This window comes from Hemicordylus capensis, chromosome 2 (genome assembly GCF_027244095.1).
Source record: "Hemicordylus capensis ecotype Gifberg chromosome 2, rHemCap1.1.pri, whole genome shotgun sequence".
Classification (NCBI taxonomy): domain Eukaryota; kingdom Metazoa; phylum Chordata; class Lepidosauria; order Squamata; family Cordylidae; genus Hemicordylus; species Hemicordylus capensis.
In genome coordinates, this window is record NC_069658.1 from 40,416,238 (window position 1) to 40,433,201 (window position 16,964).

The following is a 16,964-nucleotide window of genomic DNA, read 5'->3' on the forward strand; positions in this document are numbered from 1 at the left end:
AATACAAGAGGGGTTTACCATTGCCTCCTCCTGTGCAGTATGAGATGATGCCTTTCAGCATCTTCCTATATCGCTGCTGCCCAATATAGTACCAGCAGGAATTCGAACCAACAACCTTCTGCTTGTTAGTCAAGCATTTCCCTGCTGCTCCACTTAAGATGGAATTTATCTAAGTCCTTCTTAAAGCCATCCAGGCTGTTGGCTGTCACCACATCTTGTGGCAGAGAATTCCGTAAGTTAATTATGTGTTGTGTGAAAAAGTATTTCTTTTTGTTGGTCCTAAATTTCTTGGCAGTCCATTTCATGGGATCACCCCCGGTTCTAGTGTTATGCAACTGGGAGAAACATTTTTCTCTCTCCACACCATGTTACCCCTCAGTCACCTTTTTGCCCTAAACTAAAAAGTCCCAGGTGTTGTAGCCCTACCTTGTAAGGAAGGTGCTCTAGGCCCCTGATCATCTTGGTTGCTCTCTTCTGCACCTTCTCCAGTTCTGTAATGCCCTCTTTGAGGTATGATGACCAGGACTGTACTCAGTACTCCAAATGTGTCCACACCATAGATTTGTACAGGGGCAATATGATATTAACAGTTTTATTTTCAACCCCCTTCCTAATGATTCCAATGCTTCTTTAATCCTATACGAGATTACACATGAGATTAAGGAAGGCATGTACATTGAACAGCTGCAGCCAACTATTATTGTTAGGGAAGAAATGAAAGAGGCACTGAAATTCATTGGTCTATAAAAGGATTTTAAAAAAATGTTCTGTAGTGTCATCACTGCCTCCCCGCTCCCTGTTTTTGGATTGGTTATTTAGTTTCATTTGCTGTATTTCAAGAGTTTTCAGCTGCTTGAGTTAGAGCTTTGAGAGTGATGTTTTTACATTGAAACACATTTGCTCAAGTTTAGTAAGATCTTTGTTTTTATGTTACTTTAATTATACAATCTCAATTGTTTAAGCAGTCTTAATATCTTATTTATGAATAAACTAAAAAGCACTGGCCCAGTGCAGGTCCTTGGGGGACCCCACTTTGTACTTCCCTCCATTTAGAGAACTGTCCATTTATACCTACCCTCTGTTTCCTGTCCTTCAACCAGTTACCAATCCACACATGAACCTGTCCGCTTATCTCATGACCTCTAAGTTTTCTTAAAAGTCTTTGATGAGGAATTTTGTCAAAAGCTTTTTGAAAGTCCCAATTATACTCTGTTGATTGGATTACTTTTATCCACACATCTGTTGACACTCTCAAAGAACTCCAAAAGGTTGGTGAGGCAAGATTTCCCTTGCTGGTTCTCCTTTAGCAAGGCCTGTTCTTCTATACGCTTGTTGAGAATACTTTCCAACAATTTACCCAGTACAGATGTTAAGCTAACTGGCATGTAATTTCCCGGATCCCCCCAGATCCCTTTTTGAAAATTGGTGTTGCATTGGCTACTTTCCGACCTCCTTGCTAAAATATTTAACTTATCCCTGAAATCGGGCTCTGTACCAGAGGACTGGAGAGTAGCAAATGTAACACCGATTTTCAAAAAGGGATCCAGGGGCGATCTGGGAAATTACAGGCCGGTTAGCCTAACGTCCGTTTCGGGCAAATTGATGGAAAGCATTCTCAAGGATAAAATTGTAAAGCACCTAGAAGAACAGGCCCTGCTGGGAGTGAGCCAGCATGGCTTCCGCAAAGGTAAATCTTGCCTCACCAACCTTTTGGAGTTCTTTGAGAGTGTCAACGAGTCTGTGGATCAAGGTGATCCAGTTGACATAGTCTACCTGGACTTCCAAAAAGCTTTTGACAAAGTTCCTCATCAAAGACTCCTGAGGAAACTTAGCGGTCATGGGATAAGGGGACAAGTACATGTGTGGATTGCTAACTGGTTGAAAGACAGGAAACAGAGGGTAGGTATAAATGGAGAGTTTTCACAATGGAGGGAAGTAAGAAGTGGGGTTCCCCAGGGATCTGTACTAGGACCGGTGCTTTTTAATTTATTCATAAATGATCTAGAAGCAGGGGTAAGCAGCAATGTGGCCAAATTTGCATATGATACCAAACTCTTCCGGGTAGTGAAATCCGAAATGGATTGTGAGGAGCTCCAAAAGGATCTCTCCAAACTGGGGGAGTGGGTGACAAAATGGCAAATGCGGTTCAATGTTAGCAAGTGTAAAGTGATGCAAATTGGGACAAAAAACCCAACTTCAAGTATACGCTGATGGGAACCGAGCTGTTGGTGACGGACCAGGAGAGGGATCTTGGGGTTGTGGTTGACAGCTCGTTGAAAGTGTCGACTCAATGTGCGGCAGCTGTGAAAAAGGCCAATTCCATGCTAGGGATCATTAGGAAGGGGATTGAAAATAAAACGGCTAACATTATAATGCCCTTATACAAAACTATGGTGCAACCACACTTGGAGTACTGCATACAATTCTGGTCACCACATCTTAAAAAGGACATTGTTGAACTGGAGAAGGTACAGAAGAGGGCCACCAAGATGATCAGGGGCCTAGAGCACCTTTCTTATGAGGCAAGACTACAATACCTGGGGCTTTTTAGTTTAGAAAAAAGATGTCTGCGGGGAGACATGATAGAGGTCTATAAAATCATGCATGGCATGGAGAAAGTGGTGAGAGAGAGAGATTCTTTTCCCTCTCACACAACACTAGAACCAGGGGTCACTCCATGAAATTGATTTCCAGGAGGTCTAGGACCAACAAACGGAAGTACTTTTTCACACAACGCGTGATCCACTTGTGGAACTCTCTGCCACAGGATGTGGTGACAGCCAACAACCTGGATGGCTTTAAGAGGGGTTTGGATGACTTCATGGAGGAGAGGTCTATCAATGGCTACTAGTCGGAGGGCTGTGGGCCACCTCCAGCCTCAATGGCAGGGTGCCTCTGAGTACCAGTTGCAGGGGAGTAATGGCAGGAGAGAGGGCACGCCCTCAACTCCTGTCTGTGGCTTCCAGCAGCATCTGGTGGGCCACTGTGTGAAACAGGATGCTGGACTAGATGGGCCGTGGGCCTGATCCAGCAGGTCTGTTCTTATGTTCCAGTTCTCTTATACAGAGCCTGATTCAAGGGATAAGCTACATATTTTTGCAAGGAGGTCAGCAATTTCATATTTGAGTTCTTTAAGGACTCTCGGATAGATGCCATCTGGCCCTGGCGATTTGCTAACTTTTAATTTTTCCAGACAGTTGAGAACATAATCTCTCATCACATCTATTTATCTCGGTTCTTCAGCCTCTCTCCTTGAGAAGCTTGGTTCAGGCACAGGTATACACTCAGTATCCTCTGCTGTGAAGACAGATGAAAAGAATTCATTTACCTTCTTTGCAGTCTCCACATCCTCCTTAATAATCCCTTTCACTCCCTCATCCTCTAATGAACCAACCACCTCCCTGGCAGGATTCCTGCTTCTGAAGTATTTAAAGAAGCTTTTGTTATTCCCTATCTTGGAGATGTCAGGGAGGGAACTTGGAGCCTTCTGCATGCAAGCATGTAAAGCAGTGGCCCCGTCCCCTGAGGGGCATACCTTACAGTGCTCACACATGTCTCGCATTCAAACACAAACCAGGGCAGACTCTGCTTACCAAAGGGGACAATTCATTCTTGCCACCACAATGTCACAGAAAATTGGTGGTTATGCTATAGTATGAGAAACATGGTGAAAAAGGAAATAAAGAGTTAATAAAGTGAGTCATAAAAAGGCCATGAAAAGCATGCAGACTTGTGTGCAAGAATGTGCACAAAAGGAAGACCACTTGCTAAGTTGCTATAGTGGAAGGCCACTTTGGATCCAAGCCATTGACTTTAAATTCCAAAAAGAGTAAATAGTTGAGAATGTGTGTTCTGCTGGCTGACTTCTTTTTCTTGAAGCAATAATTTCTTTGTTGGCAAAGTGTACAGTATAGTCTTGGGAAAAGCCATATAGACTTGCTGTCTGCTTGAGGAAGGGTGTAGGGTTTTCTGAACCTAATGGATTTTCCTAATTTGCTGTTCCTCCATAAGAACAGCTAATTTCCAAACTAGTTTGTCTGAAATGCAGACAGCAGAGCAGATATCAAAATAGACCAGTTATATGAATGAGTTATAGTTTGTTTGTCTTTTTCTAGAATCGAAAGACTGTAGCTCCTTCTAAAATTGAAGCTCCTGCTAGAGACAACAGAGGTAAGTTAGTAAATTACAACTTACATTTTCAAATAAAAAATGAATAAATGAAGATAAATGCCAATTTAGTCCAATTTTAGTGGCAAAGCATTATCTCTACGACTTACTTCCCTATAAGAGCACCACCCAAAGTTCTGTTGTGCTTCCCATCAACTAGTTTTGTTGGACTTCCTATCAACAACTGCAATTACAGTTTGTTTTTTCTTCTTTTTGATTTTATGCTGTAATGAACTGCTAGGAGATTAAGGAGCATTTCTCTTCATGGCCTTTGCAGTTCCATAATTCAGTTCTGTGGCCAGTAAGCATATCTTCAGTTCTATGTCTACTACTATCTGTGCCTGTTCTCATGGGTGGAGCAAATGGTTCCTTGCTTGGTTTCTTCTGACTGCCAAGCTTTTCTGTCAGAACTGTGTTTTCTCTATAGCTAGAGAATCCTGAGCTACTATGTTGATTTGCATATTTCATTTTACATCTTCACAGGGAGGCTGTCTTTTATCTACTGTTCACATGCCCATAATGAGAAGTGTATTTTCTAAGGGAAAGGTATCTTTAGGACAAGCATGACTGTTGTTTGATTTGTCTTGGAAAGGAGATGATTGCTCATTGCCATACATTTAATGAACAAGTGCGTAGAAATCTGTCTAAGCTGCTTCCTCCTTTTGAGAGAAGACCTTGTTCATGGTCTCAAACTTCCTCAGCTAAACACGGAAGGCCTTCTGTTCATCTGTCAAGATGAGCTTCACGTCTGTTATCCTCCTCTGCAACTGCTCCCTGTAATGGTGCCACTATGACTTTGAAAAGTTTAGGCCCACTTGGAAAGGCTAAGCATATCAAATGGTCTTTGAAGAGGCCCCAAAACTAGTCCAAGCATCTTCTTATTCTTGTGACATCTGTATACCGCTTTTCAACCATAATGGGTCTCAGAGTAGCTCACAATAATAGAATCAGTATTATAAGCAGTTCTGATTGCCCTCACAGTGATAGCTCTGACATTACCAGGTGCTCTTCTGTTTAGTTGCATCGACCAGTTGCAACTTGAGGGTTGAGAGTGCCCCTTTTCTAGCTGTAAACTAAAAGGTTTGAAGGATTCTCTGCTTAGTAGATACAGAACTGAATTGTGGAACTGCAGAGGCTGGGCAGAAAAACACTGCTTATGCTCCTAGCAGTTCATTACTGCTCAGAACAAATCTTATTTCTGGCACAGTCACTAGGGCATGAAGATCAACTCCTCCAATTTCGGGCTCTGGATTCCAATTTGTTTTAGTTACCAGTGTTCTAGTCATTCTTTTAGTGCTCCAGCATTGATGTAGGTGGCCAAGGATTCCTGGGACAAACCGTCTCCTCCTTCAGACTGGAGTACATATTTAAGCTAAAAGAGGAGGATTGCTCCTATTTATCTAAGTGTCTTGGTTCAGATTCCTCTGGTTGGTTGGTTGCCCTGTATGTGTTCTTCCACTATTTGGCACCTGTTGATGAAGACTGTAGAAAAAAACAGGTTGCTCACCTGTAACTGATGATCTGGTAGAGATCCGTCGATATCCATAAAAATGGGACGATCCCTGGATTTTGACCTGGAACGGACTTGACTAACGAACACTAAAAATGGCTGAAGAGAAAAAATCTTTCAAATGGTGTGAAGGCTGTAGGGCGAAACTCCCCTCGAAGGACCTTCACGACCTTTGCTTACTGTGTCTCGGTGAGGAGCACAACGTCTCCACGTGCAAGATCTGTCTTTCTTTCTCGAAGCAGACGAGAAAGAATCGGGCGCTGCGCCTCCGTGCGGCCATTTATGATGATGTCTTAAGTCCTTCGACTCCGGGCACACCACACCCCTCGACATCAGCTTCAGCGCCTAAGTTGCCCCCGAGATCGGGTTCGGCTCCTCCGACTACATCGAGCCGCCACCTCTGCCTTCCCGAGGCGCGGGGAGCAGATCTTCGAAGTCTTCGAGCTCCCCATCGACGTCGAAGAAGCATTCAGCGTCGAGAAGGTCTCCTGTGCCGTCGCATAAATCGAAGTCTTCGGCTTCAGTATCGAAGCCCCCGAAGTCGGCGTCAACGCCGAACACCTCATCGTCGTCTTCCCCTTCGAGACCTGCCCTTTGCTTGCGTGAGCATACTCGGTCTCCGTCTACACGAGGGGAAACAGATCTGCCGTCATCTCCACCTCGTAAACGCCGTAGATCTCCCGGCCGGACTTCTCGTACTCCGTCGCCGCCGAGGGTTCATTCTTCATCTATGTCAAGGCCTCCTTCGGCGTCAAAGGCTCCGTCGATATCGTTGGCTCCAGATGTCGTAATACCCCCGTTGATGCCAGCAGCTCGATCGGTGACGACAGTTCCCTCGACGTCGACAGTTCCTTCGGGATCGACAACTGCTGATCTTTCTACGGAACCGGACCCGTACACTTCGACATCGGTCTCGATGCTGGTTGTGCGAGCTTTGTCGCCGGCTCCGACTCCACTGGCCTCAGCTTCACCATCGACACCGGCTATTGCACTTCCTGCTTCAGTACTACATACTCCTGTCCTTAACTCGCAAGTGACGCCTCGCTACTCGGCTCCTGCTTTCGAGATCATCGACGTCGATGCCGAAGATGCTTTACCATCGGCTACCCGCTTGCTCCTTTCTCTGTTGGACTCGACATCGAGTAGACGCTCGACCTCCACGTTCAGGGGTTTCGTGCCCTCGGACTCTGCACCTTCTCAACTTGTGACACTCGACTCCACAGTACAGTCTACTATGCCTGTATCCACGGGCCAGGTGCAGTCTGCCTTACCCTGGCATACCTGTACCTACCCCCAAGCTCCTATGGGCATGGTGTCTCCTGGGGGACCTTATGGCTCAGGTGATGATGCTGTGCAACGACCTTTACAACGATCATTTGTTTCTACAACAACACAGACTCACTACCTGGAAATTTCTCATCGTGCCTCCCAGACTTGCTCAACTGATACTCGCTCTTCATCTACTCAAACGGATACCCTCCCACAGCTATCTAATATCACGGAAGGCACACAGACCACTTCACCGCCTCAGGAGGACGGACCACCACCGTGCTCCCCTTCTGAACACTACGGATCTTCCGATTTTGAATTGGATTCTGAGGAGGACAGCAATATTGTGGACCCTCCAGTAGATGTAGCTCCCCAGACATGTGTTTCTCCAAATGATGAACTTAAAGCTTACCATAAGCACATTCGGGTTATGGCCGCAGCACTAGGCCTAGACATCCATTCGCACTTACAGACAATAGACGACCCAGTGTATAACTTTATGCTCCAGACTCGGTCTACTGCCCCTGTGGCATTGCCTATGCTGCCTGTGATCTTGAGAGCCGCCAAATGTGCATGGGAAGTGCTTCACACCTCCACCCCAACTTCGAAAAAACTTGAGAGCCTTTATCGAGTTCAGGATAAAGACAATGAATACTTATTGAAGCACCCGGCACCCAATTCTTTGGTCATTGACTGTGCCTCTTCTTCCAAGACGGGTAGGCGCCACACGGTACCTCCTGATAAAGAAGGCAGGAAACTGGACCTTCTAGGGCGAAAAGTATATTCGACTTCTTGTCTTTCCATAAAAGTAGCTAATTATGCTGCTTGCACAGCCAAATACACCCATGGCCTCTGGGAACTTCTGGAAAAGGACCTGGAAGTCCTGCCTGTTCATGAATTGAGAGTTCTGGAGTTTTGACGCGTCGCCAACTTAGCATTGCCAAACGTCTGGCGGAAAGCGAATCCAGAGCTATGACAGCAGCTGTCACTCTAAGCAGACATGCTTGGTTGAGATCCACTAACCTCCAAATAGACATGAAAGATAAGATCGAAGGCCTCCCCTTTGATGGCTCGGGTCTTTTTAGTGACACCACAGACGCCACCATGGAGCAACTAAAAAAATCAAAGTTTATGGCAAAAACATTCACTGCTGCTCCTTCATCCTCGGGACAGTTCTCCAAGTTCCGACCAGGCTATGGGAAGTATCGACCCCCATATCGGGCTCATGATCGCCGGGACTTTAGGAAACCGTATTCTTCCTACCACAAACATACCATCCAACAGAGACAGAAGACGTCTCAGACCCAGCGTTCTAAGGCGCAGGATAACCAAAAGCGTCTTTGAGATTGGGGTTCACCCACTGACACCTCCTCCTACTCTCTCCCGTCTCCCGCCAGCGGGGGTATTGCCATTAACATCGGCATTTCATCCGACCATTCCGCACCAGCCAGCCATCAGGCTGGCCAGCCATGCCCCCGCATGGCATCATATAACATCAGACAGATGGGTTTTGAAGATTGTGAGTTCGGGCTATGCGATAGAATTCAAGACCGCCCCTCGATTCACGGGATTGAGACTCACTCCATCGTCGGATCCTTTGCGGGAAGAGGTGAAGGAACTGCTTAAAAAGGGGGCTATAACCCCGGTGTCGTGGGCAGACAGGCGAGAGGGATTCTACTCCTGTTATTTCCAAATTCCCAAATGGGATGGGGGCATCCGGCCCATCATGGATCTCCGTCGCCTAAACAAATTCATTCGCGTCCGGAAATTCCGCATGATGGCGTTGCAGCACATCCTGCCTCTCCTCCAAGGAGAACAATGGCTTGCCACGCTGGACCTCAAGGACGCCTATTTTCATATAAGTATTCGACCACATCATCGAAAGTATCTTCGCTTCACCGTTGGAAGGGAAGTGTACCAATACAATGTATTACCCTTCGGACTGTCTACTGCACCGAGAGTATTTACAAAATGCATGGCTGTGGTGATTGCACACCTGCATACCAAAGGAATCACTGTTTACCCTTACCTAGACGACTGGCTTCTAACAGCAAAAATCAAAGAAGAGTTACTTTCGCATATCCGGTATGTGATAGATCTTCTCCACGATCTAGGCATTCAAATCAATTGGAAGAAATCGCACCTCCAACCAGTTCCAGTGATCTCCTATATCGGGGCGATTCTGGACACCAGGGTACAGAAAGCATTTTTGCCAGAGGACAGGTTTGTGTGCATTCGAGACCTGGTCCTACTATTCCAACAATGACCAACGCAACCTGCTCGGTCCATCCAATGCCTGCTGGGTTTAATGGCTTCGTGCAACACAGTTATACACTTTGCACGCCTGAAGATGCGAAAGCTCCAGCTGTGGTTCCTCTCTGTTTTTCATCCGTGAAGACACAGCCAAGAAAAATGCTTCTTGATCCCTCCACAAGTGCTTCGTTCTCTATCCTGGTGGACCCGCCGGCACAACCTCCTCAGTGGCGTCCCTTTTCAGGCTCCTCCGCCTGCTGTCTGGTTGACCACGGATGCGTCCCTACAAGGGTGGGGGGCTCACTGCGAAGGCCACAAAATCCAGGACAGATGGTCCCCACAATGAGCCCTGCTACATATAAATTTCTTGGAACTTCTAGCGGCCTTTCTAGCACTGCAGGCTTTTCTGCCGATCCAGCAAGACCGAGTGGTTCAGATCCAACTCGACAACACGACCGCCCAAGCCTACATCAACCGACAGGGCGGTACAGTATCTTGCAGTTTGTGTGCCCTGAGTGCCCAGCTTTGGCACTGGTGCATCCGACACCAGGTCTGCCCAGTGGCTGTCCACATCAAGGGCCTAGAGAACACGTTAGCCGACGACCTCAGTCGGATCTTCCTACAGGATCGCCAGCACGAATGGGAACTGCAATCGGGGGTCCTGACCCCGCTCTTCAATCAGTGGATGTTCCCCACTGTGGATCTTTTTGCTTGCTCCACGAATACAAAATGTTCCCGTTACTGGTCGAGAGCTGGTCACGATCCTCTGTCTCTGGGAGATGCCTTTCAACTGGATTGGTCCAGGGAGACCCCATACATGTTCCCCTCGCTTCCTCTGATATCGAGGGTGGTGGCTCGCCTCCTATCACAACCAACCAATCTTAATAACCCCGTGGTGGTCAAGGCAGGCCTGGTTTCCGCAGCTATGCAGACTGCCCAGGAACTGTTACTGTCGCCTGCCTCAACGTCTAGATCTCTTGACTCAAGACGAGGGCCAGATCCTACACTCTGACGTGCGCACTCTGCGCCTGACCGCCTGGCGGATACTTTGCTGAAACATATCCTACTTAACCAACGGAAAGCGTCCATGTGCAAGAATTACCAGAGCAAATGGTGCCGGTTTAAGCTCTATGCCCGATCGAGGGGTTTTCTCCCCAAGCAGGCTTCCGTCCGCGAGGTCCTACGTTACTTAACAACACTAAAATCCCAAGGACTCGCGAACGTCTCCCTTAAAGTTCATCTGGCTGCCCTGTCCGCACAACACCCAGGCAGTGATGGTAAAACCTTATTCTCGCATCCGCTGAGTAAAGCCTTCTTAAAAGGGCTTTCTCACGTGTACCCGCTGATAAGGCCCCCAACTGAACCCTGGAGCCTGGTTCTTCCTTCCCTTACCCAACGGCCTTTTGAGCCCAGGGCCACATCTTCATTGAAACTGGTCTCCTGGAAGACTGCTTTTCTGATAGCTGTTACTACGGCTAGACGAGTCAGTGAGCTCACGGCCCTCAGAGTTGACTCTCCTTACACTATCTTTTATCCTGACAAAGTCCGGATGCACCTGGATCCCTCCTTTCTACCTAAAAGTGGTGTCCTCTTTTCACCTTAATCAGGACATCATCTTGCCTATGTTTTTTAGGAATCCTTCATCAGAACTAGAAAAGTCACTGCATGCTATGGATGTGCAACGTGCCCTTTTGTTCTATATGTCCCACACACAAGATTTTAGGACTTCCAAGCGCCTCTTTGTGTCTTACCAGGGCTCCTCTAAGGGCTCCCCAATCTCGAGACAACGTTTGTCAAGATGGCTAGTGCAGGTGATATTGTTCACGTACAAGCTGCAGAACGAGACACCTCCTGAAGCAGTGCGGGCCCATTCCACCAGGTCCCACGCTTCCTCTGCTGCACATCTGGCGGGGGTAACCTTTGGGGACATCTGCAAGGCAGCGACGTGGTCCTCCTGAGTCCCCTTTTATTAAACACTATGCCATAGATGTACGTTCTTCTGCGGAGGCTACTTTCGGGAGAAGTGTCTTAAAAAGGGTGTTGCCATAGCTACTACTGCTCCCCTCCTCCATGTGGAGCTTGCTAAACACCCATTCTTATGGGTATCGACGGATCTCGACCCAGATAAACAGGTTGCTCACCTGTAACTGATGATCTGGTAGAGATCCGTCGATATCCATAAGACCCTCCCGACCTTCCCCTCAGCAGTAGTACGGCCTTTATGCGCATCCTGATGTGCAGCCATCCCTACTTTCCTTGACACTTTTGACGTTACCTTGGATGAACTCACCTTATTCATCTGGATGGTCGTCCTCCACGGCGGTCGTCCAAGAACTGAGGGACTTCGCGCCAAAGGCACGCCTTATATAGGACGCTGTAGCGTGGGGGCGTGGCTTCGGCGCTTCGACAAGCTCAGGCATGGCTACCGTGGGACTCCTGCGCAGGCGCAGAACCCATTCTTATGGATATCGACGGATCTCTACCAGATCATCAGTTACAGGTGAGCAACCTGTTTTTAACGCTTCGGGGCTGCTACCTCGGTGCACGCCTTTAACGGCCATGGAGACCAAAAAAACGTTTAAACAATGTGTGGACTGTCGGGCTAAATTGCCATCAACTGACCACCATGACTCATGTTTGCTATGCTTAGGGGAACAGTGCAATCTGATAGCTTGCAAGATATGCTGCTCATTTTCTAAGCAAACACCTAAAAATCGGGTGCTACGACTGCGTGCGGCGCTTTACAATGATACACTCTACCCTCCGACACCAAGGCTGAATTACCCCTCAACATCAGGGTTGGGATTGAGCTTGATGTCGAAGTCAACATAGAGTTCTCAGGGAACTGCAGGAACGCAGTCTAAAACCCCTGCAGGGGATAACGTAAATGTAAAGTGTGCTGTCAAGTCGATTTTAACTCCTGGAACCCACAGAGCCCTGTGGTTTTATTTGGTAGAATATAGGAGGGGTTTACTGTTGCTTCCTCCCTTGCAGTATGAGATAATGCCTTTCAGCACCTTCCTACATCGCTTCTGCCCAATATAGTACCAGTGCGGATTTGAACCTGCAGGGGATACGGAGTCCCTATTCAAGAGACCAAAAGAGGTCTCGAAGTAGACACATGGGCATAAAGACAAGATGAGGAGGCACTCCTTGGATGAGGAAATGGATTCTCCTTCTAGAAAAAAACATTACACCAAGTCAAAATCTTAAGGGCAGTACGCCTTCTCTTACTTCCCTACAAGGCTTTAGCCCACCTTCAAGATCTGCAACAGCTCTGTTGATGTCGACGTCAGAAACTTTGCCTTCAAGATCGACCACGGATTCAGAAGCTGATCATCATTTCACAGACACAACGTCGGTGTCGGTACCAAAGGTTCTTTCAGAACCAGCTACAACATTGATGACTGTCTCAAAGGGCTTGCTGCACACGCCAGTTGTAGCTGCTTCGCCCCAGAGGGTCTTACAATTGTCCCTAGCTCAAATGCTGGTACAATCCCTGTTGACTCCCTTGCAGTGGCAGCCCATGGACGGCGGGAACTATACTGATTTCTCCACTGAGCATCTTCAGGATGATGATGTCTCCTTGGATCCGAACACTGCAACTACTTTGCTAGCTATTCTAGATTCTTCAAACAGGACCCCCTCGGGGTCAACTTTGCATGTTTTTTTTTAAGTAGTGGTCTCAATATCGAACAGGATGTTGAGATTCTAGTGTCTGTACCTAAAACGCCATCGATGTCGCCTATGCACATTGTTACGACTGCAACCACAATGCCTATTCATCTAATGTTGCCTTTGCGCATTCCAGATCCAACAGTACTGAGATATTTGGGACTGTTCTCTCGACCATCGGTGCCGTCACCAATGTCTATGCAGACTTCATTAGCATGGAAGTCACCCATGCAGTATGCGAGCTTTCAGGGGCTCGTGCATTAGCAACAAGGTCACAGACAGATGGCACATTTGTGTGGTTTTTGCCACACTCCAATGAATGTGTTGACTGACGAATATGCGAAATTCCAAATATGGAAGGCACAGTGTGCTTTGCAGCAGCCTCTGTTAGTGGCAACTGGGGGTCAAGGGGTATGCAGCAACCTAAGACCGCCTCTAGTACTGCTACTGTGTCTACTGCTTGCCATACTACAGCTGAGGAAGCATATCACCCGGTGATACCGGAGCAGCCTCCTTTACCACTACGACCACCACCAGATACTCCGGTCATGCCAGCACTATCGCCTGTAAAAATGCCCATGCATCTATCACAACCAAGGAAGTAGAAAGGAAAGAAGGCGCCTCCGATCGTGATGTCAGTAGAGAGCAGCAGAGGTGGTTATTCGTCTGAATCCACGGAGCCTGACTCAGATGGGGCTAGCCACCCTTCTGATCCAGATCTGCCATCAGATGTGCCACCAAAAACATCTACTTCCCCTTCTGAAGAGCCTTTGTTGCTGTAACAACACCCTTCTGATCCAAATCCACCTTCGGATGTGCCACCAAAAACATCTACTTCACCCTCTGAAGAACTAAAGGCTTATCATGCCCAGATTAGGGAAGTTGCGGAGGCCTTAGGCTTGGACTTAAAACAACCAGATTTTTTCTCTTCAGCCATTTTTAGTGTTCGTTAGTCAAGTCCGTTCCAGGTCGAAGTCCCAGGATCGTCCCATTTTTATGGGTATCGACGGATCTCGACCCAGATCTTGATGTAATGGCCAGGAAATTCTATTGTTCAGCTGTCTTGCATGCCTTAAACCAGGGTTTCTTAACCTTGGGCCCCCAGATGTTGTTGGACTACAACTCCAGAATCCCCAGCCACAAAGGATTACAACTCCAGAATCACAAATGTCTGGGGATTCTGGGAGTTGTAGTCTAACAACATCTGGGGGCCCAAGGTTAAGAAACGCTGCCTTAAATGTCTACATGGTGGCATTTCCTTTTAGTATTTCCTTTGGAAGAAGGTTTCACTGTGCTTTGATACTTTCCCTAAGGGCAAATGAATTTTGTGAAGGCACTCCAGGTTTAAACTGTTTAGCTGGTGAAACTACGCATGCATAATATTTGATGTATGGCAGACTGTGACTTAAAGGTGATGCCACTTTTTAGGCATGCCTGACTACAGTCTACTGCCTTTCAACCTGAGAATTAAGCACGAGGACCTCTCATTCAATGGAGAAGGGCTGTCCAGTGTCCAGATCCAATGATTGCACTGAAACACTGTGAGGAAATCAAGTCAACTTCCAGATCTTGTGTATGGTCCCATCAGCTTTCAGACCACACAACAAATGCAGTGGTACAAATCTTGAGCTTGGAGACCCTTCCATTCCCAACAGATAATTGATAATTGCGAACCTCACCCAATGATTCAGGTAGTTCCAGATGCAGTCTTTGATTTCTCCGTTCTAGGGGCCCTATTCCTCTCCAATGGTGACAGACTCCCAACACTTTACAGGTGAAACTCGGAAAATTAGAATATCGTGCAAAAGTCCATTAATTTCAGTAATGCAAATTAAAAGGTGAAACTGATATATGAGACAGACGCATTACATGCAAAGCGAGATAAGTCAAGCCTTAATTTGTTATAATTGTGATGATCATGGCGTACAGCTCATGAAAACCCCAAATCCACAATCCCAGAAAATTAGAATATTACATGGAACCAAGAAGACAAGGATTGTAGAATAGAACAATATCGGACCTCTGAAAAGTAAAAGCATGCATATGTATTCAGTACTTGGTTTGGGCCCCTTTTGCAGCAATTACTGCCTCAGTGCAGCGTGGCATGGATGCTATCGGCCTGTGGCACTGATGAGGTGTTATGGAAGACCAGGGTGCTTCATTAGCGGCCTTCAGCTCTTCTGCATTGTTTGGTCTCATGTCTCTCATCCTTCTCTTGGCAATGCCCCATAGATTCTCTATGGGGTCAGGTCAGGCGAGTTTGCTGGCCAATCAAGCACAGTACACTGTATACTTTTCGGAGGTCCGATATTGTTCTATTCTACAATCCTTGTCTTCTTGGTTCCATGTAATATTCTAATTTTCTGGGGTTGTAGATTTGGGGTTTTCATGAGCTGTACGCCATGATCATCACAATTATAACAAATTAAGGCTTGACTTATCTCGCTTTGCATGTAATGCATCTGTCTCATATATCAGTTTCACCTTTTAATTTGCATTACTGAAATTAATGGACTTTTGCACGATATTCTAATTTTCCGAGTTTCACCTGTATATGGGAACTCATCATTTGTGATCATCAGGATAGGCTGTGTCATCAGACTTCATGCTGCTTGCCCTTATGCATTTCAGAGTACCCATCTTTCTTCAGAACTGCAACTTGCTTCTACAAAATGGTTTAGTGTACCTGTTCCTGCAGCCCCGCACTGTTGTGGGTTTTATTCCTGGCATTGCATGCTACCTAAGGATGGCAGCCTGAGACCTGTTCTGGAACGGTTTTATGTCAATGCTCCCTGAAAGGTTTTGGATTTGCCTTTTGCTGATATTCTCTTGCTTGATGACTCCATATGGTTTGCTTCAATGGGTCTTAAGGCTGCCACATAACAATTTATCTACAGCACCATAAGTTCTTCCATTTTGCCATTAGGAATCACTGTTACCACTACCATGTTATCCCTTTGGGACATTCTATAGCACTGAGAGTCTCTATGAAGTGCATGGCAATCACAGCTGCCTGTCTCCATTGCTAACATCTGGGTAGAAGGAACTGAATTTGAAAGCTTTAGTCCCATCCATTGGAACAGGCACTGAGAGGGTTTCCTGCTCTTCAGGAGAGACAAGAGCATCCCTTTCAGCCTGAGAGCTCTAGAAGGTTCTGATAATGATTTGTGCATGCCCAGACCCGACTGTGAGATTGCACAGATGACCACTTCAGGGATATCAGTTGCAGAGTAAGCAACTTGTCATTTCATCTCTGAGTTCTGTTTGCTTCTTAGTTGCCGCTCTGCCTTCTGGGGTGCAAGGAATTGCACAACAGACTAAACTGTTGGCTTCTGTGACCAGTTTGAGCAGCAGAAGGGGTCTGAGGGAAGGATCTTCTACAAGCCTGGGATGGAGGAAATCCCTGCGCAATACATTCTCCTGCTCATGATTCTCATTACTCTTCCACACCAACCTGAGGAACTGATATGTTCGTCTAAACCTCTTTGGCTGATCAGTGCCTGTATCAGTATGAATATTTATACCAGAAGGCAGTGTGAGATTCCTAATCAGAGTGCATAAGTTTAAAACCTGTGCTCATATGCAGATTATGGGGCCCAACCAGTTCATCGGAGGTGCTCTTGCAATGCATGAACAATTTCTTAGCACCAGCCCCTCTCGGTGCTTCTCAATTGTTGTTGTTTCTTTCTGGTGCACCTGTTTTGGTGGATTGAACTGTGACATTCATTTTTGGTTTTGTTGGCCTTGATATTAAGCTTATCTCTACTGGTGTATTTTACTGGGGCATTAATTTTTAATTCAAGGAGTGATGTAGTTTGTTTATAACATGGAAATATTTGTCTCATAATGTACCTATTTTTATCTTGCAGGTGCTTTTGTAGCTTCTCTTAACTGTAAATTTTATTCTCCCAGGCATTTAATTGGTACTTTTAATTCTGCTGTGCTCTGAGTGTGTTTCTTGCTGTCTGATTAATCTTGTTGTTGGGTTTTAAATGGACTAATGGATTAATGTTTTGCTTTGTTTTGTGAGCTACTTTGGAAGCTTTACTTATTTATTTATTTAACATATTTGTATACCACCCACTACTGA

General features: G+C 46.4%; 1 protein-coding gene across 10 annotated transcripts in view; it reads left to right on the plus strand.

Moving 5' to 3' along the window:
* KIF2A (kinesin family member 2A) overlaps nucleotides 1–16,964 on the plus strand; it is a 93,090-nt gene that overhangs the window by 25,936 nt on the left and 50,190 nt on the right. For all 10 annotated transcript variants that reach the window (XM_053300777.1, XM_053300776.1, XM_053300779.1 and 7 more), the window contains exon 4: nucleotides 4,116–4,170. In XM_053300777.1, coding sequence (XP_053156752.1) covers nucleotides 4,116–4,170 — 55 coding nt within the window. The remainder of the gene's footprint in view (nucleotides 1–4,115; nucleotides 4,171–16,964) is intronic.